Source organism: Podarcis vaucheri (genome assembly GCF_965113315.1).
Source record: "Podarcis vaucheri genome assembly, chromosome: 6".
In the NCBI taxonomy this organism is placed as follows: Eukaryota; Metazoa; Chordata; class Lepidosauria; order Squamata; family Lacertidae; genus Podarcis; species Podarcis vaucheri.
In genome coordinates this window covers 85,392,170-85,419,582 of record NC_138764.1, presented here as the reverse complement: position 1 = coordinate 85,419,582, position 27,413 = coordinate 85,392,170, and the positions used below count along the sequence as shown (strand labels likewise).

Below are 27,413 nucleotides of genomic sequence, written 5' to 3'. Positions count from 1 at the left end.
CGATCCCTTATTTGCATATGTGGACCTGAACTATCTACAGTATCTACCTGCTGGACCAGGGTGAGAACTTCAGCACATAACAAAAAGCACACATTCTACTCATGTAAAAACACGCTGATTCCCGAACTGCCCGTGGGCCGGATTTAGAAGGCGATTAGGCCGGATCCGGCCCCCAGGCCTTAGTTTGCCTACCCGTGGTGTAAGGCAACTTCCTATGCACAAGCTGATCCAAAGTATGCTTGCCCAGAAGTCCCACGGAGTGCTCCCCAGTAACCTTGCAAAGGACTGCCGCATTCTAGCAAAGTGCACTAACCGCTATGCCCCACTGACTGAGATCAAGGCTGCAGCCCAAAGCAACGCCGGGCTCCACTAGGAAGCAAACGGACTGCGAAGTCTGCCAGGTTCAGATTCCAGGCTCGGCTGTTTCCGGCAAGTGCAGATTCGGGTCTCGGCTGTTTCCGGCAAGTGCAGATTCCGGACTCGGCTGTTTCCGGCAAGTTCAGATTCCGGACTCGGCTGTTTCCGGCAAGTTCAGATTCCGGACTCGGCTGTTTCCGGCAAGTTCAGATTCCGGACTCGGCTGTTTCCGCCGGCCCAACTCGCCGATCCCGCGCTGTACGTAAGAATCCTCGAGGAAAGGCGCACGCGCATTCCACCTCGGAGAGCGCGGCCGTTGGCGTCCAAGATGGCGGCTGCGCTGGCTGAGGGGAGCGCGGCCGGGGCCGAGCCCGAGCCCGAGGCAGCGGCTGTTCCGCCCATGGCGGGGCTGGAGATGGTCCAGCAGGGAGCCGAAGCCCGGGTCTACCGGGGCTTCTTCCTAGGCCGGCCAACTGTGGCGAAGCACCGCTTCCCGAAGCGTTACCGGCACCCGCTGTTGGAGGAACGTCTGAGCCGCAGGCGGACGGCGCAGGAGGCCCGCTCGCTGCTTCGCTGCCGGCGGGCAGGTGGGCGGGCGCCTCGAGACCGGACTGCGCGGGGAGGGAGGGAGGGCGCGCGGGCTGGGATTCCATCTCCTTGAAATTGCATGGCCGGCCCACCTCTTTGCAAGGAGTGCGGTTGGGAATTGCAAGCAAAGCAGCCACGCAGCTCGATTCCAGTCGTTACTGACCGAAACTAATTCCCCTCCCCCCCTGCAATAGGCAAAGAAGCTGAGGACTGGTTATTGAAGGCGGTGGGCTAAGCCACAGGTGTTTGGGACAGGCAGCCGCCCCAGCAAACAGGGTCGCCGCTGTTGTTTTCGCCCTATCCAAAAGTTCGTAAGGGTGCTCACTTTCGTTGGAGGATAATAAATATATTTTAAGTCTGCCTGGTAGATCTAAAAAGTGCCCTGGTAATGTTGGGGAAGGGGAAAGAACACCCCACCCCCAAGATTAGCAGATGGTTTTTTCCTGTGGGCTTGTTAAAAATAAAATAAAGCCACCCTTCTCTGTTCCCTATTTTTGTATGGGGGTGGGGGTGAGATTTGTAGTTCAGTGAAAAGCATCCTATACACTTGTTCTGACCACTCACAGGTAGCCCAAACTCTTGGTTTGGCACACATGAGAAACAGGAAGCATCCAATGGATGACAAAAAAGGAGAAACGGTTTTAAAGATGCTTAAGAGTAATGCATTATTAGGACATTCATTATTTTAAAAAATATTACTCATGTCTTGAACAGTGCCTCTGTGTTAGGCCAGTACTCATTCACATTTTGGGCCCTGGACCCACCTTTAACCCAACACACATTTGCAGACCCTTTTTTTGTCCATATATTTTCATGGCGGTGATACCGCTGCTGGTGGCCCTGACCCATTAGTTGAAAACCAATGTTTCAGGGAGTACTGCGGTCTTGGGCTAGGAATGTACAAGGAATGTTTCTGTTACCATTTTCTAAAAGCTGTGTTTTAATCTTCAAAGTTTTGCTAGGTCTGTTGAGGAAGTTCTGAATCTGAAATGACAGAACTATGCATAGCTAGGGTGAGAGAACTGTGTTGTTCTTAATGGAGTGGTGGCTCCATTGGTTTAAAGCCCCTCATGTGCTGCACACTCTTAGCTCCTTTGCCTTGCTACACACCACCCTCTTCCTAGATCCCTTGGATTCTGTGACAGAAAAGAAGTTAAGATGCGTAGCTGCAGCTTATACTGTCTTGCCACAACACAGTGAAGGCTGCTATAGAGCTGAGAGGGCTACTAAATGAGAAATATGCCTGCAACCTCCGTAACACAGAGGTCTTCTTGCATGTGTTCTTGAGACTGGAAGCAGGGGTAGTCTTTGTCTTGACTTCTTAACTTTTCAGAACCTGTATAATTTAAGGTAGATTATGTACAGGAACAGGGACACGGGTAGCGCTGTGGGTTAAACCACAGGGCCTAGGACTTGCCGATCAGAAGGTTGGTGGTTCAAATCCCCACGACGGGGTGAGCTCCCATTGCTTGGGCCCTGCTCCTGCCAACCTAGCAGTTCGAAAGCACGTTAAATTGCAAGTACATAAATAGGTACCGCTCCGGTGGGAAGGTAAACGGCGTTTCCGTGCTCTGCTCTGGTTTGCCAGAAGCAGCTTAGCCATGCTGGCCACATGACCCGGAAGCTGTACCCCAGCTCCCTCGGCCAATAAAGAAAGATGAGCGCCGCAACCCCAGAGTCGGTCACAACAACCTAATGGTCAGGGGTCCCTTTAGTTTTATGTACAGGAACAGCTTGGCTGGCCAGAAGCAGCCTTTAGTTTCTTTACCTGACAAGGGGTACAGATGCTTGAGCTTACATGTGTAGTCACTGCAAAAAAAGCTTTATTTGCTCTGAAGACTTATCTGTATTTGAAGCTGTCTGATTATGATGTATAATTTTTGGTTGATGTACAAAGCTGAGGACTAATTGTTTATGGTTGTACTCTTCTTTTTTAGGGATCTCTGCACCTGTTGTATACTTTGTGGACTATGTTTCCAATTGTATATATCTTGAAGATATTGTGGGCTCAACTACAGTCCGGGACTATATTATGTCTGAACAGCAATCTAGAAATGATTCCAGCAACCTTATTCTGCTAGCAGAGAAGATTGGTGAGATTCTGGCACATATGCATGATGAAGATCTTGTGCATGGGGATCTCACAACTTCTAACATGCTGCTACGACCACCACCAGCAAAAAAGATGGAACTGGTGTTAATAGATTTTGGACTAAGTTTTATTTCTGCCCTACCTGAGGACAAGGGTGTTGATTTGTATGTCTTGGAGAAAGCCTTTTTGAGCACCCACCCGAATACAGAGGCTCTATTCAAAGCACTATTGAAGAAGTACTCGGCTGTATCTAAAAAATCGGCTCCAGTGATTAAAAAACTGGATGAAGTGCGGCTCAGAGGAAGAAAAAGATCCATGGTTGGATAAAAGAACACAGTGTGCACTGCAAAGAGTATTTAAATATCTTCAGTTATGTTACATTATGAAATAAATTTTAGCCTTTTTCATTGCTTTGTATTTATACAACAACTATGTTGGGGTTTTAGGACTTGACAGTATTTTGAGGCTGCTAGAGCACTACAATTCCACTTGCATCTGCTTATTTTCTTGAAGCAAATGGTTTCATACCGGCAACTGAAAAAATGAGTATTGAAAAAGAATATGAAAATGAAATAAATGCCAGGCATTTCTTAGGTTGGGTTTATGTAGTCCAGTTATGTAGTCCTCCCAGTGCAAGATGGCCAGACTCCTGTTCACCTCACAGTTTGCATCACAGCCCCTTGTGCCAAATGGTAATTTGCCTTTAAAGGAAGTATCTTTAGCAGCCAGATTCAGTTTGGCACTTTTAAGCCTGCTGCAGTCAATGAGTTTAGGTCAGCTTCACTATATAGGAATAGGCTGTTGTGTTGCAACCCTGTCTACACATGTGAGTGTAAGCCTCGTTGAGTCCACTGGGCATTGCTTACAAGTAAACATGTAGAGGAATGTGCCATATGACAGCAGTGCTAGGATTGAACACTAAGTATACCGAGAGTAAAGAGTGAGGGGATGTGAAATGGTGGTTTCTCTCATATATTGTCTATCTTTTGCTCTGATTGTGGATACTCTTTAATGAAGACAATCTGCTTTGATGGCAGGTGCAGCCCCAGTGAATTATTCATTTCATTTCTATACTGAATATATATATCTCAAAGTGGTTTACAAACCTACATTATAACATCAAATAAAGCAACCCAAACAAAACATTACAGAAGAAAGTCAAGTTTACATTCAAAGCAACATAATTAACAGCAAACTAAAATATTTTAAAGATTTCAAAATTAATGATTACAAAACAGGTCAGCTACAGAATGCATACTTAATGCAGCAAAGTTAACAAAGCTAGCATTTTTTTAAAAAAAAAATCAAAATAAAACATTGCTAAAGGAAGTCAAATATAAAATGCACATTTAAAGCTAAATAAATAAATAGTTCAGTAGCACCAACACGGCTACCTACCTGAATCTTAAAGCAGCATAATTAGCGAGAGAGAAAAAATAATATAAGCATTGAACAGGAGTCAGCAAACTTCTTCAGCAGCGGGCCAGTCCACTGTCCCTCAGACCTTGTGGGAGGCCGGATTATATTTTTTTGGGGGAAAGAACGAATTCCTATACCCCGCAAATAACCCAGAGATCCATTTTAAATAAAAGGACACATTCTACTCGTGTAAAAACACGCTGATTCCTGGACTGTCCGCAGGCCGGATTTAGAAGGCAATTGGGCTGGATCTGCCCCCCCCCCGGCCTTAGTTTGCCTACCTATGGCATAGAACATATCTGCTGTTATTGCTGCAAATCCTGCCGATGATGGTTCATGGTGGGCGGTGGCTGTGGAAGGTCAGGCTCTATGAGCTGGGTCTGCACTAAGAGACACCTGAGTTAGTCTCTGGCCTCTTCAGTCTCAGCTTTTGTAGCTGGAGTCAGCCAGGGCCTCGCCCTCTCAGGCCAGTGGAAAATGGTCTGCAAGGCAGGGAGCAGGTCTTCCAGGACTGGTCCAGCAAAGATGGATGAGTTGGATGGAGGAAGCAAGCAGAACAACCCATTTCCACTGTAGAAAAGCTTCCTTCCCTCGCTAATTCCATCCACAGGCTGCACCTGACATCAAAGCAGCAGAGTGAAGAAGACAAAGAGCATCTGATCAAAGATCTGAGGCTGATGTATACATATGTGGGAGTAAATCTTTGTTCACTAGGTGCAAGTAGGTATATTTAGGAGTGGCCTGTAGCTATGTGGAAGGTTGAGGGTTAAAGCTTGCAATTCAAAGTACGCTTAGCTTGACAGCAAGATTGTATGAAATTATGATTATGCTCATTTTTCAATATACAGTGGTACCTCGGGTTAAGTACTTAATTCGTTCCAGAGGTCCGTTCTTAGCCTGAAACACCACTTTAGCTAATGGGGCCTCCTGCTGCCGCCGCGCCGCTGGAGCATGATTTCTGTTCTCATCCTGAAGCAAAGTTCTTAACCTGAATAACTATTTCTGGGTTAGCGGAGTCTGTAACCTGAAGCGTTCTCATTCTGAAGCAAAGTTCTTAACCCAAGGTACTATTTCTGGGTTACCAGAGCCTGTAACCTGAAGCATCTGTAACCTGAAGTGTCTGTAACCTGAGGTACCACTGCACTATGTTTCTATATACCATTTGTCTTTTTTGACCAGCTGCTAGGGTTCCAACTACTGAAACATTTCAGAAATGCATTATAGAACCCAGCCTCTGTATATTGGAGGCAACATGATGCAGCTGATAGAAATGTTTCTGCCTGCTGTTGGCATTGGCAGAAGTGCTGGCAGAGGCTGGAAGCATCTCACGTGCTACTTTCCATCAATGTAAATGTGATGAAGACCGCATTCTATCCTCTTATCTGGGAAGGAAGCACCATTGAACTCAGTGATTACACTGTGATGGCTGCATAAGTGCATTTGCTTGAAAGTAATTACTGTATCGAGTGCAGTGAGACTTTGTCAATATGCATAGGAGAGAACTGTATGGTTCCCTCTCACGAAACAGCTCTAAGCAGAGATTACAGATGGTGGTTCAGAATTTGCCAACGTTTTCATTTTATTTATTAAATCTGTATAGCACCCTTCATCCAAAGATCTCTGGGTGAGTCACAACATTAAAAAAAATCATCTTTCTGTCTTAAATTCCCTGGACTTAAGCAACATGTTTTTCTGATGTGCTTCCTTTTGGTTTGGCTGGCAGAAATTAAACAATATGCTGCACACTTCTCTGAAGTCTCTCAGCCCCACTCACCTCACAGAGTGTTTGTTGTGGGGGAGGAAGGGAAAGGAGAATGTTAGCCGCTTTGAGACTCCTTCGGGTAGTGATAAAGCGGGATATCAAATCCAAACTCTTCTTCTTCTGCTTTCACCCCCTCCCTCTATCTGCAGCAACTTTAAAGAGAAGATGCACCGACGCCCTGGGTCCTATCGTGCAGTTTGGAGAGGGGCGGCTGCATATCTACTCGGAAGTAAATCCCACCGAGTTAATGCACAGGGGCAAGTGCGCAGAGGCCTGCAGGCTCAGCTTTGCATTCCTGAGCACTCTTACCTGAGAGCCAACCCAGCGGTGTGACGCAGAGGGGTCCCTGGACCCTCTCAGCGGCATAGCAGGAACAGACAACCGAGCGCAATGGAGAGACGCGCGACCGCAGCACATGTAGCGTCACTCTATTCGGGCGGAGAAAGAACAACGCATTCCTTACGCTCCCCTGAAGGGGGCGTGGAGTGACTTCCGAAATAGCACAGCGGCAGCGCGCGAAGCCTTGAGAACTAGCAGCCGCGAGGGCGGCGAGTTCGAGGCGGCTGTGCGCTGCTCTTCCCCGTGCAAGCGTCCTAGCGCCCCGGGCTGTTCGTGTCCGAGGCGTATTCACTTACTTGCGAGAGAAAAACGGCTCCCGGCCAAGTGCCCGCTTCCCTTGTGGGTCCCGGGTTCCACCGGCCAGGGCACAGTTTTAGCACGCCATCGGCGCCCAGCTTCCTGGTCTTCGTCAGCGCTCACGTCTGAATAGTCCCCCAGATGGCAGCGAGCAAGCTCAATTCCTCAGCTTCCGCGTTCCAGCCTAGCCAGTCAGAAATTATCAAATATTCATGTCTGATGAATTCAAGTTGGGGTTGCTCCGAAATAAATGAACGTCGGAATGGCACCTCAAACTCATTTCTGGCCCCGATGTGAATGCAATCTCGTAACACGTTACATTACGTCTTCTTCTTGTTCATTTTTTTTATTTGTTTATTTAATAAACCACCCTATACCCTGCGGTCTCATGGCGGTTCACAGAATAAAATCAAGATATACAACCACAAAATACCTAATAAAAATACAGTGGTACCTCTGGTTAAGTACTTAATTCGTTCTGGAGGTCCGTTCTTAACCTGAAACTGTTCTTAACCTGAAGCATCACTTTAGCTAATGGGTCCTACTGCTGCCGCCACGCGATTTCTGTTCTCATCCTGAAGCAAAGTTCTTAACCCGAGGTAATATTTCTGGATTAGCGGAGTCTGTAACCTGAAGCGTATGTAACCTGAGGTACCTCTGTAAAAACAAGCCAATAGCCCCCCTCCCCCATCACATTTTTACAGGGCATAGGATGTAAATTGGATCAACCTGGTTAAAAAGGATCATTTTTGCCTGGCGCCTAAAGATGTACAATGAAGGCACCAGGCGAACTTCCCTGGGGAGAGCATTCCACCGACGGGGAGCCACTGCAGAGAAGGCCCATTCTTCTGTTGCCACCCTCCGAACCTCTGCAGGAGGGGACACACAAAGGAGGACCTCAGAAGATCCTTGAGGTGTTGCAGTCCTGAGCCGTTTAAGGCTTTATAGGTCAAAACCAGCACTTTGAATTGGGCCAGGAAACTAATTGGCAGCCAGTGCAGTCGGACCAGGATCAGTGTAATGTGCTCAAACCGTCTTGCAGCGGTGAGCAACCTGGCTGCTGAAATCTGCACCAGCTGCAGCCCTACATATAACTCATTGCAGTAATCTAACCTTGAGGTTCCCAGAGCATAGACAACAGTAGTTAGGCTATCCCTGTCCAGATAGGGGCTTAGCTGGGCCACCAGCCCAAGCTGATAGAAGGCACTCCGGGCCACTGAGGTCACCTGAGCCTCGAGCGACAGCAAAGGATCCAAGAGTACCCCTAAACTACGAACCTGCTCCTTTAGGGGAAGGGACACGTGTGGCGCTGTGGGTTAAACCACAAAGCCTAGGGCTCCTGTTGCTCGGTCCCTGCTCCTGCCCACCTAGCAGTTTGAAAGCACACCAGTGCAAGTAGATAAATAGGTACCGCTCTGGTGGGAAGGTAAACGGCATTTCCATGTGCTGCTCTGGTTCACCAGAAGCGGCTTAGTCATGCTGGCCACATGGCTCCCTCAACCAGTAAAGCGAGATGAGTGCTGCATCTCCAGAGTCGGTCACAACTGGACCTAATGGTCAGGGGTCCCTTTACCTTTGACCCCACCAAGAGCAGGCGACCTCCCTCTTAGGGAGGGAGAAGTGTTCCTGAACTACCGTTTACTGAGATGCATGAAATGTTACCATATACAGTATGCACATGGGGGTGTTCAGGCTGAGTTCATAGGGAAATGAAACGTCCATAGGTTAATGAAACGCGGAAAAGCTCTGACAATTAGCTGTTGTTTGCAAAGCCTCTCCTGGGCGAGGCTAAGCGTCCTAGGCACCTCTTGGCAACGTTCCTTTGGGTACTTTTAACCTCTGAAGGTGTGGCGCAAAGTCCACCTGTTTTGCTTCCTTAACCTTTGCAATGGAACTGCCGTTCTTCTTATCCTACCTTATGGCTGCAGGTAGGGACCATTCCTCGTTTACTTGGTGGAGCCGCTGCTTCTATACTGGAATAATAATAATAATAATAATAATAATAATAATAATAATTTATTATTTATACCCCGCCCATCTGGCTGGGTTTCCCCAGCCACTCTGGGTGGCTTCCAACAGAATATTAAAATACAATATCTATTAAACATTAAAAGCTTCCCTAAACAGGGCTACCTTCAGATGTCTTGTAAAAGTCTGGAAGCAGTGGCAGAGGAATGGGGCAGGGGACGAAGCGTGGTGGGGAGGGACAATTGCCCTCACATGAACCATAACCCACAGATCCCCAGCTTTCTTCCTCCTCTTCCACCTCTTCCTCTTCTTTTTAAAAAAGAGTTAAGTTTCTAGCATTTGCAGAACCTAAGATATGAGACGAAATGTACAGGCCCTAGGCTCCCTGCCCCCCCTTCCCCCCCAACGAAATCTTGGGTTTCAATCATTTTGTGTATGAGAAATTAGCCTGCTCTCACACACCCCAGAACGTCTAGTATTTTACTTTGATACTCCATATTTTTAAAAAGGGCATTTAGAAAAGGGTTTAAAAGAAATCTCAGCAGTAATCAGCAGCCAGGAGGAGGAAGAAATCCCCCCCAACTGGCTCTATCAAATTTCTTTACAGGGGAAAATTGGGACATTTTACATAAAAACTTGGAAGGGCATCTATTGATAGCTGCAGGAATCTCAGTGGCAAGATTTTGGAAAACCTAAGGGTTAAACATAGTAAAATAGTACCAAAAAAATATGTGGGGAGGGTTTGCTCTTGTTTGTTTTCTGAGTATGTATTTTGTGTTCTTATTTTGTCATTTTATGTTGTAAACTGCCCTGTTCTCTTCTGATGAAAGGCAATATACAAATTTAATAAATAATTTAAATTTTAAAAAAAACCACAGGAAGCCTTGGGAAATCACGTTAACTGAGAAATTGACACAAAGTTTATGTTTTGCCAGTGGTTAAAAAAGTGACACACATTCTTGGCATATTGCTGACCTTGTATAACGTGCACGGATAAAAAAAGATACTGTTGAAACCTTGCCATTGGTCTTTAAAAACGTCTATATTGTCTAATTTAAAATTATATTTGCTCAAAGGGGACATACTCTCAGTAAAAGAACTATGCAGACTGTGGATATGTGTGTGCGTGTGTAGATAGATAAAAAGAGACAGAGAGAGTCTATTGCTCATCGATTAATTTTCTATTATTTTGTAATCTTTGCAACATTTTTGGTACCAAAGATAGGCTTTATGTTTGGTGTGTGTGTCAGAACCAAGTTACCTGTGATTTGGTGGGTCAGTTAGTTAAGGGGGCAGCTGCCTCCCTGGCTACGCCCGTGTGTGTGTGTGTGTGTGTGTGTGTGTGCATATATCTTCACATACACCCCTTCTGTTTTGTTTCCAGCTGCTTTGGAGGTGAAGACTAGTCCTTCTCCTGTAGTAGGCCTGGTACACAACCCAGTTGTGCTGCATTGTAACTTTACAGTTCAGGAGAGCGTCAGAAAAGAAGACGTGGCTCTGAAATGGGCGGTGAAGACTGTATCTGGAGAAGAGAGGGCAGTGTTTTTGTTTGATGGGAACCACACAGCAGGTTACCGGCACGGGCCCTTAGTGAATGTTGAGTTACTACCCCATGGCATTGCATCACTCACCTTGTCCGATGTGACATTAAGGGATGAAGGGATTTACACGTGTACTGTGTTGGTAACTCCGCAGTATGGAAATGGAAAGATCCAGCTTAAAGTCAGAGGTACCAATTGCTTTTTGAAGTTATCCAACCAACACAAAATGAAGAATCTTTGAGATCAATAAAGTGGTCCAGTAGAGCAGGCTGTTACATGCGGCACCTGCCACAAAATATTGCAGTGCTGTTGTGCAATGTTCCACTTAGCTAGCCATACATTCTTCTCAGACAGTCCACATCATTCCCTCTCCTGGTTTACTGTCCCCCGCAACATTATTCTGTGCCACTGAGCAGGCTAAGTCTTCATGGGTCTGTCTCGGGGGGTGTTCTGCCTTCCTTCCCTTCTTAAGTTTCTAATCCCCAACCCCACATATCTATTGTGCTTCTGAAAACCTTCACCCGTGTGTGCAAAGGATGCTATTTTGATTGCAAAAAGACTGACACTCACCCCCCCAAACATTGCTAATAGAAGGAAAAAGTGCTTCTAAAGCTGTGGCAAACCTCACCCAGCCCCACAAGTAAATCAGGGAATGGGAGGTGGGGGAAAGCAACAGCCACAAAAAGTAAGGAGGGGAGGAGTGACTGCCATCGCTGTTGCCACAAACGCGAAGAGGAGGAGGAGAGCTGGGGGGGGGGGAGCAACAGTAGAGGCCATACAGTGCCAAATTGGCCTGGGCCCTGCTGCACATCCTTAGTGCCTCCTTAGTTTTCTGGAAGAGGGATTGACTGTTAAACCACTCTGTAAATTGTGGCTCTGTAAGGGGAATAGGGGTCTCCTAGCAAATCTCAGCACCTTGAACAAGCTCCACTTCCAAAAATGCTTTGGGAGAAGAAGCCATGACTGTTTAAAGTGGTAGGTAAAGGTAAAGGTTGTTGGTTTCTGCTCTCTTCACTGTGCAGCGAAGTGCTTGTCACAAGACAATGTTTACATTCCACAGTCAGAGTACTGTTGGGTTTTCCCACGGGAATGGGAAGCTGGATGTGACGTACACTGGTTTCCTGTTTTTCACTGTTTCTCTCGGTGTTCTTCATTCCGAGGAGGAGGACGGTTGCTTCTCTGCTCCCGCAGAGGCAAGATGCATGTTTGTAATTTCTCAACTTTGAACTGAAAATAAAGCAACATTAAGCATGTGGCACGTACTGTTCGTCATTCCGTTGTGCACAGGACTCTGCGATCACAACATTTTGGTTATCGGGCCCAGAAAGACGTAAATCAAACTGAGGAATGCCGGCAGAGGTACAGAGGAACGGATCGCGTTATCTGCTCTGCGCGTCAAGTTTGATTGATGAAGGTATGTGCTCATGCTGCCCGGAGCAGCCTGCCAGCTACTAATTTATGGCTTTATGGCTGGACTTAGTACTTTTAAAGCCGTTTTGCCGCGATACAGGCAATGGCTGAGAAAGCAAAAGTACTTTTTAAAAGTGCTTTTGGAAGAAGCTGCAGTACTGTGACGCAGCTTGTTTAAAGCAGCAATGATGGCTGAAGCAAAGCTGGTTGATGCTTTTGGGATTCCTAAGCTCAATAAGAAAAATTACACGGAGTGGGTACTTTATGCAGAGGCAATTCTGCGGAAGGAAGGTCTGTTTAATGTTATTACAGACAACCCCCCAGCTCCAATTACAGCTGAATGGAATGCTAAGGATTCCAAAGCACGGGGAACGCTTACGTTGATAGTATCCCCAGAAGAGCTCTGTCTGTTGCGTGGAAAGACCACAGCCAGAGAAATTTGGGACTCTTTAAGAGAAGCTCACTTGAGGACAGAAGCTGGTTCCTCAATGTACTACTATGCCAAGCTGCATGATATGGCTCTTGCTGAAGGTGGAGATGTGCGTAAACACCTGATGGAGATGCAGAATCTGAGACATGAGTTGCAACAGAGAGGACTCAACTTTCCAGAGGCTGTGTATTCCTTCATGATACTACATTCTTTGGGTCCAAGTTGGGAGTCCGTTGCCACTCAGATTGCTGTTCAACCAACTGCTCAGCTCACAGTAGCCTATGTTACTGCCGTGATCCAGAATGAAGCAGATCGCCGGGGTGCTAGCTGCATGGGTAAGGGGGAGTCTTCACAGACGTCATCCCAGAGTGCAGTGGAACCACCAGAGGGCGCCAAAGCTTTGAAGGCAGTGAAATGCTACTCGTGTGGACGTCTAGGCCATATGAAGAGGGAATGCAAAAATCCCAAGGCCAAGACAGAGCAGCGCAGCGGAAGCTCATCGCGTGGAAAAGGCCAAAGCAAAGGCAAAGGTCCAGTGTCCAGGACAACGCAGCACAAGGCAATGGTCTCACGCTTCACTCCAAACGTCGCAAAGGTCCAGAAGACGTCTGGATCTTTCTTCGTTGTTGATTCAGCAGCTACCCACCACATGTGCAACGATAAGCGACTGTTCGTGTCTTTTACACCGCAGGAAGGTGCGATTCACCAGGCGGATGACCACACGATCCCCAGTCAAGGCTACGGAACTGTTGTTCTTCACAGTTTGGACTTAGAGATACATGATGTACTTTACGTTCCAGATGCCACACACAATCTTCTAAGTGTGATGCAGCTGAATGAACGCAACATTGACGTTTCCTTCAAGAACAAGAAATGCACCATCACAAAGAAAGACGATTATGTATTGCATGCTGAATGTGTTGATCGTTTTGTTTGTTTTGTATTATGATGATGTTGTGCAGAATGATACTTGTTGCATTGCAGGTTCTAACAAAAGTTTGCATGCAGGATGTATTCATGATTTTCACAGGAAATTTGGTCATTTGCATTTTGAGGCAGTATCTAAAATGCCTGCCTTGGTTGAAGGTATGACTATTAAACCCTGCAGGTACCACATGAAGTGCAAGGCATGCGCAGCAAACAAGGTGAAAATGGCTGCGAAAGGTAAGGTGTCTAGTAGGCAAGCTACAGAACCATACCAGATTGTTCATGCTGATTTGGTTGGACCACTATCGCCCTCTTTGGGTGGCAATAGGTTCTTCATGGTTCTCATTGATGCATTTTCTAGATATATTTATGTGTATAATCTCAAGCAGAAATCAGAGGCTTTTCCAAGGTTCAAGGAATTCTGTGCTTGGTTGGATAATGTGCATGGTAAGAAGATAAAAATTCTTTTCACAGATCGCGGGGGGGGGAATTCACTTCTCAGCAGTTTGAAGCTTTTCTGACTGAGAAAGGAATTCAACACGATTTGTCCAGTCCTCGCTCGCCATGGCAGAATGGACTTTGCGAAAGGGCAAATCAGACATTGCTTCAAGGGTTAAAAACCTTGCTGCATGATGCCAATCTTCCAGAGAGTTATTGGGCCGAATCTCTCTCATGTTTTGTTTACAGTTACAATCGCAGGTTATCTTCAGCGATTGGTTGTACCTCGTATGAGAAGATGTTTGGCAAGAAACCATACATCAAACACATGAAAATTTTTGGTTCTGACATGTGGATTCATTCACCACAAAGCTCCAAATTAGGCAAACGTGGATTGCATGGTATCTTTCTAGGTTATCAGAAAGGTTCTTACAGAATAATGATGACTGACTCTAAGACAATTAAGCTCACAAGAAGTGTTGAGTACAATGCCAAGTGGGGGGAGAATGTGGGAATTTTCCAATGTTATCCTGATGACAGTGATGAGACTGAGGATAAGCAACAACAACCCACACCCACTGATGAAGGTTCTGATTCTGAGTCTGAAACTGAATCGGATAATTCAGAGGATTTCAAGGGTGCGAAAGCCTCTATGCGACCCTCTGAAAGCTCTGATCAGGAATTGGAAGAACCATTGTTCACAATAGGTCATTTTTCTCCTAAGAAGGAAGAGGAAAGTGTTGAAGACCAAAGGCTAATTCGCAGGTCACAAAGAGCCACAAAAGGCAGACCTCCAAAGAGATTTGCTGATGAATTTGCTAAAACAGCAGTAGCAGCTGTTAAAAGCTCCAAGAAGGTATTTGAACCTTCAAGTTTCCAAGAAATCCAGGATTTGGATTCTAAGGAAGCTGAGCCATGGTTAAATGCCATGAAGGCTGAGCTTGATTCCTTAGAAAGGAACAAAACTTGGGAGCTAGTTCCAGTAGTTCCAGGAATGAAACTGCTTGGAAGCAAATGGGTCTTCAAAGCGAAGACAGATCAAAATGGCAAGATAGTCAGACACAAAGCCAGATTGGTAGCCAGAGGTTTTGCACAGGTACCAGGTGAGGACTATCACGAGACCTACTCACCCACTGTGAGATATGAGAGCATAAGGCTTATGCTCAAGCAAGCTGCAGAGGAGAATCTACACATTAGTCACCATGATGTAAATACAGCGTTTTTGTACGGATCTCTAGGTGAATCACTTTATATGCTTCCACCTGATGGCGTACAGGTAAAACAGGGATTTGTTTGTGCTCTGAAGAAGTCCCTTTATGGTCTCAAACAAAGTGCACGGTGTTGGCACACAAAACTCACTGAAGCATTGTTTTCTCTGGGTTTTCAGCAAGGGAAAGCTGATCCATGTGTATTTGTCAAAGAGGTAGGGCAAAAGAAGCTGTATTGTTTGTTTTATGTTGATGATATTTTATTCTTTTGGAAAGATGTCACAATGTACAATAACGCCCTAGCTCAACTGAAAGAGCACTTTGACATGAAAGATCTTGGTGAGGTAAACAACTACCTATCTCTGGAAATAGAGAAAGATCAAAGTGGTAACATTCAAGTACACCAGTCCAGGAAAATTGCTGATGTGTTAAGCAAACTAAACCTGATGGATGCTAACCCTGTAGACACACCGATGACAACAGGTTATCAGGTAGAAGACACTGAAGAAGCATTTTCTGACACTACACTGTACAGAAGTGTGCTAGGCAAGCTAAACTTCATTGCCAGATGTTCAAGACCTGACATTGCTGTTAGCTGTAATTTGCTAAGCAGACAAGTTAACAATCCTACTGTTAAGGATTGGAAAGCTCTGAAACGCATAGCACGCTATTTGAAAGGCACTATGCATTACAGACTGAGATTTAACAATCAGAAGTCTGGTGGTCTTGAGATTTTTGCAGATGCAAGTTTTGGAAGTGACACTACAGACAGGAAAAGTACGTCTGGAGTTTGCTACATGTACAATCAGGGTCTATTTGATTGGTCATGCAAGAAGCAAACAACAATTAGCTTAAGTACTTGTGAAGCTGAACTGAATGCACTGTCTTATTCACTTAAGGATTGTGAATGGTTGTTACAATTGTGCAAAGACATGAAAATTCCTGTCAAATGTCCAATCCAGGTTTACCAGGACAACAAAGCATGTTTGGCTTTGCTGAATTCGGAAGGTTGTAAGCAAAGCACAAAGCACTTGCAATTGAAGGTGCAACATGCTAGGGAATATATTCAGAAGGGACTTGTAACGGTGTCCTATATGCCAGGTAATGAAATTCCTGCTGATGTATTGTCCAAGATTGTATCAAGGGATCAACACTGTACCTATGTACAGAAGTTGGGTTTGTACTGATATTGTACGAACACGCTGCCCAGTGATGTTCACAGAAAGGGGGAGGATGTTGGTTTCTGCTCTCTTCACTGTGCAGCGAAGTGCTTGTCACAAGACAATGTTTACATTCCACAGTCAGAGTACTGTTGGGTTTTCCCACGGGAATGGGAAGCTGGATGTGACGTACACTGGTTTCCTGTTTTTCACTGTTTCTCTCGGTGTTCTTCATTCCGAGGAGGAGGACGGTTGCTTCTCTGCTCCCGCAGAGGCAAGATGCATGTTTGTAATTTCTCAACTTTGAACTGAAAATAAAGCAACATTAAGCATGTGGCACGTACTGTTCGTCATTCCGTTGTGCACAGGACTCTGCAATATCAACATTTTGATATGCACAGGACTCTGCAATATCAACAGGGACCCCTGACCATTAGGTCCAGTTGCAGACGACTCTGGGGTTGCGGCGCTCATCTCGCTTTATTGGCCGAGGGAGCCGGTGTACAGCTTCTGGGTCATGTGGCCAGCATGACTAAGCCGCTTCTGGCAAACCAGAGTAGCGCACGGAAATGCCGTTTATCTTCCCACCGGAGTGGTACCTATTTATCTACTTGCACTTCGTACTTTCGAACTGCTAGGTTGGCAGGAGCAGGGACTGAGCAATGGGAGCTCACCCCGTCGTGGGGATTCGAACCGCCAACCTTCTGATTGGCAAGTCCTAGGCTCTGTGGTTTAACCCACAGCACCACCCGCATCCCTGTTTAAAGTGGTAGGAGACTGCTTTAAATGTATAGCACGTAACACATTTTATTAGAGCAAAAGCTTGCATGGAGTAGATTCCATTTCAGCAGATATGTGGAAGGCATTCATCAGTGGTGGATATGAGCAATATTCCTCTCTGATAATAATCTGCTTTCGCACCCCAGCTCAGCCTGCTGTGCTGCTGTCACCCCAAAGTCTCCTAGCTGCTGCAGAAGGAGAGAAGACATTTACTTGCAACGTTCATGACTTCTACCCCCAAGCAATTAACATCTCTTGGCTGGTCAGGAAACAAGGCAGCCTACGCGAAACACCACTGTCCTCAGATATATGTACAGGGGCCCCATCTTCCCGAGGCCATGACGGTTTGTTTGCTGTGCTGAGTCGTGTCACCCAAATGGTGTCGGAGGCTGATAATGGTTCCTTATATATCTGTGAAGTCCAACACGAGTCCCTGGGAAAACCGCTACGTAGAAATACAACTTTGTTGGTCACAAGTAAGTGTCCGCAAATCTGTTTATTATCATTTGTTAAATTTATATTCCACCATTCCTCCAAGGAGCTTGAGGTGGCATACATAGTTCTCCTTATCCTCACAACAACCCTGTGAGGTATGTTAGGCTGAGAGAGAGGGGGGGGGACTGGCCCACTACGACACTTCATAGCTGAGTTGGGGGTTGAGGTCTGGTCTCCAAGGAGCCTCACAGGCAACTAGCCACGCACTTTCCTGGTGGCCCTGAAGTTCCTGCCTTGCTCGCCATCTCCTCTACTTCTATGGTCCTGCAATAATTGGAGGGGTGGAGGTCTGGAGGCACCTGCACCACCCAGGAAGCTGGTGTGGGGACCTTCAGTCCTGGGACAGAGATGTCCAAATCCTCAGGCTCATTGGCAGTGTGGATCTGCTGCAAGGTCCAAGCTTCCTTCGCTCCTCGTCCAAGGAGACCTCAAGCTCTAGGTCTGAATCCAGACAATGGCTTTTTATTCATGTAAAGGTAAAGGGACCCCTGACCATTAGGTCCAGTCATGACAGACTCTGGGGTTGCAGCGCTCATCTCGCTTTATTGGCCAAGGGAGCCGGCGTACAGCTTCTGGGTCATGTGGCCAGCATGACTAAGCCGCTTCTGGCGAACCAGAGCAGCGCATGGAAATGCCATTTACCTTCCCGCCGGAGCGGTACCTATTTATCTACTTGCACTTTGACGTGCTTTCAAACTGCTAGGTTGGCAGGAGCAGGGACCAAGCAATGGGAGCTCACCCTGTCACAGGGATTCGAACTGCCGACCTTCTGATCGGCAAGTCCTAGGCTCTGTGGTTTAACCCACAGCGCCACCTGCATCCCCTTTTATTCATGTACCAAAAGCAAATCCTGCGGGACCACAGTCCATTACACTTATTTAGATCCACTGTTCTGTTGTCAGCGATAACAACAGGACAAGCCAAGTAAAAAATAAATCATCTTCAAGCAGGGGAGTCCCAGCAAGCAGTCTTGGAGGCCCAAGCCAAAGAAGTGACAAAGCATATGTCAAAAACAGAACAACTGCTATTGGTTTTAATAAATACATTTGTATTCTAGTACCAAAATCCTATCATCGGGACACAGGATTTATTGCCGGGGTGGCCACCTCTTGCATCATACTGACAGGCTTATGCAGCATATTTTTAACCATCTTTTATCAAACGCGGCTTGCAAAAGGTAAATTTTAAAGAATCCTAAAACATTTCAGGGTGGAAGTCATTCATTTTAGCCCAGTTCATGATCTGCATGAAATGACCCCATGAAAGATTGCACATGTATTTGTCACTATTCCATGCCTCTTCCAAAAATGGAAACTTTCTGTTCCCAGCACATGTTTTTACTTATTTACCTGATGTATTTATTTACTGCCCAATAAAAATATTCTAGTTACTGCTAAATTACTAGTGATATGTCTAGGGGGCATGGCTTGGCTTTTCATGGGCCACTCTGGTCTTTCCATTTTGTGCTAAGATCACAAGAAGAGCTCTGTTGGATTGGACCAAGGCCGATCTAGTCCAGCATCCTGTTTGCACAGTGGCCAAGCAAGCACCTATAGGAACTCTGAAAGCAATAGCTCTCTTCCCACCTGGGATTCCCATCAGCTGTTATTCAAAGGCACACTGTCTCTACATCTGGATGGTTCAGTCGGTAGAGCATGAGACTCTTAATTCCAGGGTTGTGGGTTCGAGCCCCACGTTGGGTGAAAGATTCCTGCATTGCAGAGGGTTGGACTAGATGAGACCCCCATGGCCTCTTCCAACTCTACAATTCACTGATTCTACCACTGGAGGTACAAAAAGGCCATTGTAGCTAGTAGTAATTGATAACCCTGGCCTCCACGATCCTCTGCAGAACAATTTCTCAATTAACATTGAAATGTGTTTTATGTTTCCTGCACAGATGGGGAATCTGTAGCTTTCTAGGTATTCATGGGCTCTAGCTAGCTGGGAATGATGGGAGTTTTAGTCCTGCAACATCTGGAGGGCCAAGAGTTTCCTATCTCTGGTTTCTTGGGAAGAAGGCTGCACTATGTTCAAGGGACCTTTCGCTAAGTGCACTGTACCCTAACTGCCTTTGCTTTTTTTTTATATAGCAGAGCCCCAGGTCTCCTCAATCATCCAGCCTGACCTGATCCCGATTAATGAAAAGATCAGGCTGATGTGCAATATAAATGGATTTAGACCCAAAACAATCCAGGTGAAATGGTACCGGAGAAATCCACACAGGATGGTGTCGGCAGCAGACCATGCAAAGGAAGATGCAGGCCTTTGTGAAGCTGGAGAAGATGTTACCGGTATGGCCAAGCAGCCGTTGGAAGCCAATGGCAGATTTTACAGCATCTCCTCCTGCCTGAGCTACACGCCGACGATAAAGGACGATAGGGCAGAATTTGAATGCAACATCCAGCACAGCACACTCAAAAATCCAATACGGAGGACCACAATTATTCATGTTACTGGTAAGATTAATAGCAGTTCTCAAAGGAAGCAGCAGACAGGTTATGTATTCCAATAGTGCAGGGGTGGCAAGCTTCTCCTGCCAGGCTGGCCACATCCTTATCTCCGAAAATTGACAGGTGGGTGGGGACGTCTGCCTGTCAATCAACTGACCTGTCAATCAACTGACCTCGTGCTTTGAATTCCCTATTGATTAGTGACTTGAAATTCAGCAAGGTCGTTTCCTCCTGCTGTGTTTCAAGACACATCCTTTCAGACAGAGAGGGAGCAGGGATGTCTTAATCCAAGCACATTACCTGATTTGTTCCCCGCCACCCACCAAACTTCAGTTCATCTGCCCAGAAACTACCACAACTTCCATTTCCAAGCTGGGTGGAGGCTGGTTTGAGGGGGAGTACATCAAACAGAAGTGTTTCTCAGAAAGCCACTGTATACCTACCGATTTCAGGTAACATGTGTAAAGGTAAAGGGACTCCTGACTATTAGGTCCAGTCGTGGACGACTCTGGGGTTGCGGCCCTCATCTCGCTTTATTGGCCGAGGGAGCCGGCGTACAGCTTCCGGGTCATGTGGCCAGCATGACTAAGCCGCTTCTGGCAAACCAGAGCAGCGCCCGGAAATGCCGTTTACCTTCCCACAGGAGCAGTCCCTATTTATCTACTTGCACTTTGACGTGCTTTCAAACTGCTAGGTTGGCAGGAGCAGGGACCGAGCAATGGGAGCTCACCCCGTTGCAGGGATTTGAACTGCCGACCTTCTGATTAGCAAGTCCTAGGCTTGCTACTTGGCTTGCCACTTGGCTTGCCACTTGGCTTCAGTGGGATTGAGCTGGAGGTGGAGCAAGTGGTAAAAATTTCACAGCCTCCGATTGTGTTACCTGAGGGTGACTTGGAATACAGTGGTACCTTGTGTTAAGTACTTAATTCGTTCCTGAAGTCTGTTCTTAACCTGAAACTGTTCTTAACCTGAAGACCACTTTAGCTAATGGGGCCTCCTGCTGCTGCTGCACCGCCAGAGCATAATTTCTGTTCTCATCCTGAAGCAAAGTTCTTAACCCAAGGTACTATTTCTGGTTAGCGGAGTCTGTAACCTGAAGCGTATGTAACCTGAAGCCTATGTAACCCAAGGTACCACTGTAATAGAGGCAAGGCACATCATTCACCACAAAAACAAGAGAAGCCCACAGTGGCCAAATAGATACCTATAGTACAGGTTCTTTTGGCCTGCCACTTTTCCTGTAGAGCTAGTGTAACGTCTGAAAGCTCTGTATGGAATATCCTTCCCCTCCACACAAACACACACAGACTTTTGACCTCTATTTGGCAGCTCGACCAGCAAGTCATTACATCTTCAGCTCGCCCCAGGTTCCCATACAGGGGGATAAGCTTATTCTGATCTGTGTTGTGGAGAAATTTTACCCAAAGGACATCACTCTGGATTGGTTTCGAAATGGGCAGCCTGTTGAAGAAGTGACACAGTTTGGGCCTTTCCCTTGTGAAAGTGATTTTTACAGTATATGGAGCCAGACTGAGTTTATCCTGACCAGAGATGACGAAGGAGCAATTTATACCTGTCGGATCAAGCACAGCAGCTTTGGAAATGTCGAAGAACTCTCCTATGAAATAAATTTGCAAGGTACGATGCCTCTGTGGTTGGAGCAGATTTGATTTCTCATTTATTATTGCCTTTGGCCTGAGTGCATGTTTTCTAGGGACACATGCTTTCAACTTTTTCTTTCTACAGCAACGAGGACTAGAAAGTTACATTTAATTAAAACCAACCAACCAAACAGCAATTTCAACCGAGACGCATTACATCTCTTTCTCCCAAATGCCCTTGGCAGAACAGGGTGCATCGCTTGCCACTATATCTTAAGGGGAGCAACTCACTTTGTTATTTCATGTCCCTACAGGAACGCCCCCAGAAGTCCTCTGGATCACTCCAGACCCACCGGTTCCTGTTGCAGGAGAGGAGCTGAGGCTAAGCTGCCGAATCAATAACTTCTCCCCTAGCGTGATCAGGGTGAATTGGTTCCAAGATGGGAAGCCACTGCATGTGGGAATCTGCCACTCGGTCTCCGTAGTCGGCGCCAATGGCTTGCACTCCATGTGGAGCCTTCTGAGAGTGACACCTGCACAGGGGGCGGGGAATACTGTGTTTACGTGCAAGGTGGAACACGACGCACTGAGCGGATGTGTGGAAAGAGTGTACACTTTGCAGATGCCTGGTGAGTCCTGAGTTGATAAGATCCTTGAACAAACATCAAGGAAGCTGGAAGGGAGGGAGCACAGAGGGAGTCTGGAAGAGAGCTTGGGGAAATGATGTGAATAGAAAGTCGCGAGGTAGGAGCTGAAATGAGACCCTTCCTGCATTTCAACATCTTTTCCCCGCAAGATGAAAGGCAGCATGCTTTGGCTGTTGGCCTGAGGTCGTCATCTGTAAAAATACCCCATAGGGTGGCAGAGGGATTAAATTTTGCTTACAGAGGGCTTTGAAGATGTTCGCTTCTAATTATTAATATTATTGCGAAGCTATTACAATGTAGCCTTTGGCTGCTCCCTGCAAGTAGCCAGCTGCAGTTTTTGAGGTATGAGGCAGAGATCCCACCACAAAACCCCCACTTAGATGCTTACTAGATTTGTTCCTGTGGTGGACTTGTAGTTGCCAGCAGGAGAAGAATTATGCAATTATTTTCACCCACCCTCTATTTCTGCATTGCTAATGCTAACCACTTCATTCTAGATGCACTTACTTGGTTGTGAGTAAGTCCCATTGCCCTCATTGGGGTCTACTTCTGAGTAGGCATGTGTGGGCTTGCACTGCGAAGCATTCATAGATACTTGGGCTTGGTGACAAACTTGCAGAAGTTTCAGCTGAGGAAATCTCTGTTTTTTCCCCATGCATTTTTCTTACGCTTCACTTCAATACAGTGGTACCTTGGGTTAAGTTCTCATCCTTAATTCGTTCCGGAGGTCCGTTCTTAACCTGAAACTGTTCTTAACCTGAAGCACCACTTTAGCTAATGGGGCCTCCTGTTGCTGCCGCTTTGCCGGAGCACGATTTCTGTTCTCATCCTGAAGCAAAGTTCTTAACCTGAAGCACTATTTCTGGGTTAGCGGAGTCTGTAACTGAAGTGTATGTAACCTGAAGCATATGTAACCCGAGGTATCACTGTATCTAGCAGCCCCATGCAGGCAATCAATACTTTTTACATGCTTGGCAAAGAAACATTTGAGGAAAAGACTCCCATATGTTTCCCTTTTAAAAGTTTATGGGTGAAGGAAAAAGCCCGCTAGTTTTCCATATGTACTCACAGGTTCAGTCCTAATAGGGAAATGATGCAGTTTTATTTTAGATCTTGTTTGACAATGCAAACTAAGTTCCAATGAGTAGTGAAATGTCGGTTTAGTGCCAATTTCTATTACCAGGAAAACCAAATGTTAAGTACAGTATTTTCCACGCTGCAAGCATGTTGTAACCATCATCAAAGTAACTCTGCATGCAGAAAAACAACAAAGTTGGGAAGAAGGTTAAGGTGGAAGCTGCTCCCTGAAATATTAGTTTTCTGTGTGCAGGGAGGGGCAGGGTTTGGGCTGGTTTTTTTGGTCAGGGCAGCTCTATTTGTAGCCTAAAGTTGGAAAATCCTGTAAAAGCTTTATTACATGGTTCTGTTTCTTAGCCCTTTGTCATACTAACTAGCATTGTTAGATTTGACTGCAAATCTCCCACATTTTGTTCAATGTTGTGATGTGAATATTGGCAATGTCCTTTGAATATAATTTGGGTCAACAGATGCAAGGTTTAGGAGGGAAGCAATGTTTTAAGAGATGGTGGCTCAAGACCCCTTGATGCTAATTTATTGGATATAGAATTGCCAAGTGGCTTGCTCTTGTGCTATTAACAGAAAGCATGATATGGAGAGAGAAAAAGAGCAAAGTCAGAAAGTGATGTTTTTCAAGCATGGAGAAAATCATTCATTACTATTGGGTGGGCTAATCAATCTGCTGATAAACAATCTACACTAGTTGGTTCAGAATCTGGCAGCCTTAATTGTATGCTAGAATAGTAATTCCATTTGTTTTCTTTATTGGATGAAGGTTGAACCGTTCTCATGAAAAAGAAGCGAAAACTACATTGAAGCAAACCAAAGGGAGATTAGCAAAGAAACTATGAGTGGACTGGATTTCAAGGCATGAACAGAAGGATAAAAACAGAAAAAGGAAATAATATGCCGTCTGCAACCACTAGATGTCGCTTTTCACCACCAACTGTTTGGCCAGATAATTCCAGATATTTGTGGTTTAGTTTATTACATGTGAAATCTCGCACTCTGGTGACTCTCCTTCTCCAAGAATTCAGGAGTGACTAAGCTTTCTAGTTTAGATCACCACTGCCTTTAATTTTTTAAATTATGTGCCACATTTCTCTTTGCAAGAGGGAAAAAACCAATCCCACAAGATAGTTCATGACCAAGATAACTAGCAAACAGTCATTTAGAAATTATCAGAAAAATATTCCCCAGAGAACATAGGAGAGTGTCCTGTTAGCTCAGTGGTAGTGCCTGTCCATTAGGGTGTGTTGAATTTTTCCAAAAATGAGGGTTGCTAAAAAGTTGTAACATGGCTTGGGAATTAAAAATATATTTTGGTTAAATTAATATAATTTAGTTTTGGATGTAGGTCATTTTTTGTGTAAAATTGCATAGAAATTATTAAAATTAATTGCCAAGTACTTCCAGTTATATTATACATTTTTGTTGTTGGCATTTGTCTGGAAGAGTCTTCCATCGGGAGTCAGTTGAAGAGTCACAGTGCCTATTATAGCTGTAGAGACCAATATGGGAGAGACAATTTAGTATATTACCTGACATTTTCAGAAGGCAAAATCAAAATTCTTTGGGTTTCTTAAAGCAGCTTATGTACTTCTTCATCAAACGTAGACTTACGAAGCTAGATAATGTCCAATCAGAAAAACAATGGCAGATTTGAATTCCACAAGCCCCAAAATGTTTTTTTTAAAGATCCCTCACTAAGAAATTTGCAAAAATTAAGTTTCAGCCCCTAAAATGACATGCCCTGCTGCCCATTCTCACAGCCCCAGGAAGCAATATACTTCTGAATGCCATCTGCTGGGAAGCAGCATCTTCTTGTGGGCTTCTTGTAGACATTGGGTGGTCCATGGTGGGAACAGGAGGCTGGACCAGATGGGACATGGGCCTGATGCAGCAGAGCTTTTCTTATGTCCTTAGTCTTTGCCTGCTGATGATCCCAAGTTCAGTGCCTAGTTATCCTCTCTTAAAAGGACCCAAGACTTTCAACCCTAATCCCATTGACCTGGGAGTAAGCCCCCTTGAATTAATAGGATTTACTTCTAAGCAGACATGGTTAGGGACGGGGGTGGCGCTGTGGGTTAAACCACAGAGCCTAGGACTTGCCAATCAGAAGGTCGGTGGTTCGAATCTCCACAACGGGGTGAGCTCCCGTTGCTCGGTCCCTGCTCCTGCCAACCTAGCAGTTCGAAAGCATGCCAGTGCAAGTAGATAAATAGGTACCGCTCCAGCGGGAAGGTAAATGGTGTTTTCGTGCGCTGCTCTGGTTCGCCAGAAGCGGCTTAGTCATGCTGGCCACATGACCTGGAAGCTGTACACTGGCTCCCTCGGCCAATAAAGCGAGATGAGCGCCGCAACCCCAGAGTCGGCCACGACTGGATCTAATGGTCAGGGGTCCCTTTACCTTTACCTTTAGACATGGTTAGGAATGTGTTGTTCAGTAGTAAGTCATGGCAAAGATCTGACTGAGATAAGACAACTCCTCTAACTTTAACAATTCCTTCAGTGCTGTTACTTTCCTCTTCCATTTGTGGTTCCATAAAGAATGGGGTTTTAGCAGCTGACATTTCTCAAACACTTGCAGCCGTGAGTAATATGTCAAGGCGCAAATGCTAAAATTCTTGCCTCGATGCAGTTATTGAAGATATAGAGCCCTACGTCTAAAAGGATATTTGTCCATTCTACATTGAAGGTCCCAGGCGTGCTGAGAGATAGGTCTGCTTTTATAATGGGCCTACTAAAGATTCCAGTGACTTCAGCTGTCAATCAGCTGATTACAAATCAGCCTTGTGAGGAATGACAATAAAGCCGTTGCAGGAAGGAATATATTTATGAGCAAGATCGGAATGGCGAAAGCAGTAGGGAGTGAGGCATGCGTGTTGAGGTTGCTGGTTTGAAGTGTGTGTATTTTGGAAGCAAGAACTGCTGTTTCAACTGAGCTGATCTTGTCATAATAATATTAATAAAAACATAGTGGTGAAGGCTTTTTCTTTTGTTTTTAAAACTGGCGTTCCAAATGGAAATTTCCATGCAGAAATATGTTTGTTGTGAAAGGGATTATTTACATGCCCTAAAAGAGGAAGAGAAAGAGTTAGATACTAGTTTTATGATGTGAAAATCCCTATCAATATTAGTATAATAATTTAAATACCTCTGATGTGCCTCCACCCCCCACCCCACCCCGGCAAGGAAAAATAATTCACATTTCCTTTTTTTAATTCAATTGACTTCTTTTATGTTAATACAAGTGGTTGTTTTAGTCAGCTAGCCTTCATCTGCCCCAGCTGCAACAAAACATGTCTCTCCCTTATCAATCTTTACAGCCACAGCAGGTGCTGTAATCTTCCAACAGTTTGACTTCACCCTCAAAGGTGTACTCCTCCATTGTCTCCCAAGACAGACAGATGCCAACCAGCTGGAAGAGAAAACAAGGACTGGAGTTGGGGTTGCTTTGCATCTCCTCTCCACCAAATGTCTGAGCCTCCTTCTGTGCCTTTAACAGCAGCTTTATCTGTAAAAAAAATGAGCAGGCAAAGCTTTTCATGGCCAGGAGATGAGAATGACCAACCAACTTCTGAAGATCTGAACCATTTTGAAAGAATGGCCAAGACTGGCCTGGATAGTAAAATGCTACCTGAGCACAGCTGAAGACTCTTATTTATAAAAGTATTTCTGATTCATAAAGCTTTTCTTTTTGGATGAACAATAAGAGCACATTTAAGAGCTGCATGAAAGGCAGATTTTTAATAGGTTCAGTAGTTCTGTGCAGAGAAAGCTGCATATGTTGATTCCCCCCCCTGTTATGGGCTGAATAAGAGCCAAACATACAACATTCCTGATTTCTGTCCACCCTTGTAGCCACCCTTTGAGTCATTTCTGATTTGCCAACATCCTTCTTAGAGTCTGGTGAATACAGTTCACAGGATATGGTCTTGCACCTGGGCTGACCAAATTAGCCCCTTGTCTCCCAGGTTCCGTCAAAATCTCAGTAATTCACTGGGCACACCTGCTAGATCACAGCCTCACCCTGTGCACATCCAGTATAATAAGCAATTATGTTTAGGAGGATGCTCTCCAATTTTGGGTCATCCCCCCACCCAGAATTGCTTTTACTTCTGATTGCTTTATACTTGAATCTATTAGCTATTCTGCCTGTCCAATACCTCCAATTCTCTTTATTGGCAATTATCTATGAAGGAGGTTGCTTGTTTTCTGTCTAATACAGCTCCCCTGTCTTCCAGGCATGATGTAGGGTTTATTTCATCAGTGTCTGGAAAGATGTTCTATGATGTGTTGAGGACACTGTGAGATTGAAAGGTGAGATCAGGTTATTTTGTTTTTCTCATTTCTCCCCTCACAAACACATAAGCAAAGGCAGAAGGGGAGCCTCGGCTGATAATTATCCTCTTCTCTCTCAT

At 45.4% G+C, this 27,413-nt stretch overlaps 1 protein-coding gene and 1 gene segment (V, D, J or C); both read left to right on the top strand.

Annotated features, from left to right (window-relative positions):
• Window positions 1-660: 660 nt before the first annotated feature.
• Window positions 661-3,444, top strand: TP53RK (TP53 regulating kinase). Its single transcript, XM_082226488.1, has 2 exons — window positions 661-944; window positions 2,883-3,444. The coding sequence occupies exons 1-2, from the start codon at window positions 686-688 to the stop codon at window positions 3,362-3,364; spliced, it is 741 nt and encodes a 246-aa protein (XP_082082614.1). The 5' UTR covers window positions 661-685; the 3' UTR covers window positions 3,365-3,444.
• A 5,064-nt stretch (window positions 3,445-8,508) lies between these two features.
• On the top strand, window positions 8,509-27,413 carry LOC309534096 (immunoglobulin heavy constant gamma 1-like). The segment is given in 8 exons: window positions 8,509-8,782; window positions 10,207-10,551; window positions 16,863-17,192; window positions 18,269-18,388; window positions 19,305-19,670; window positions 20,994-21,302; window positions 21,580-21,894; window positions 23,765-27,413.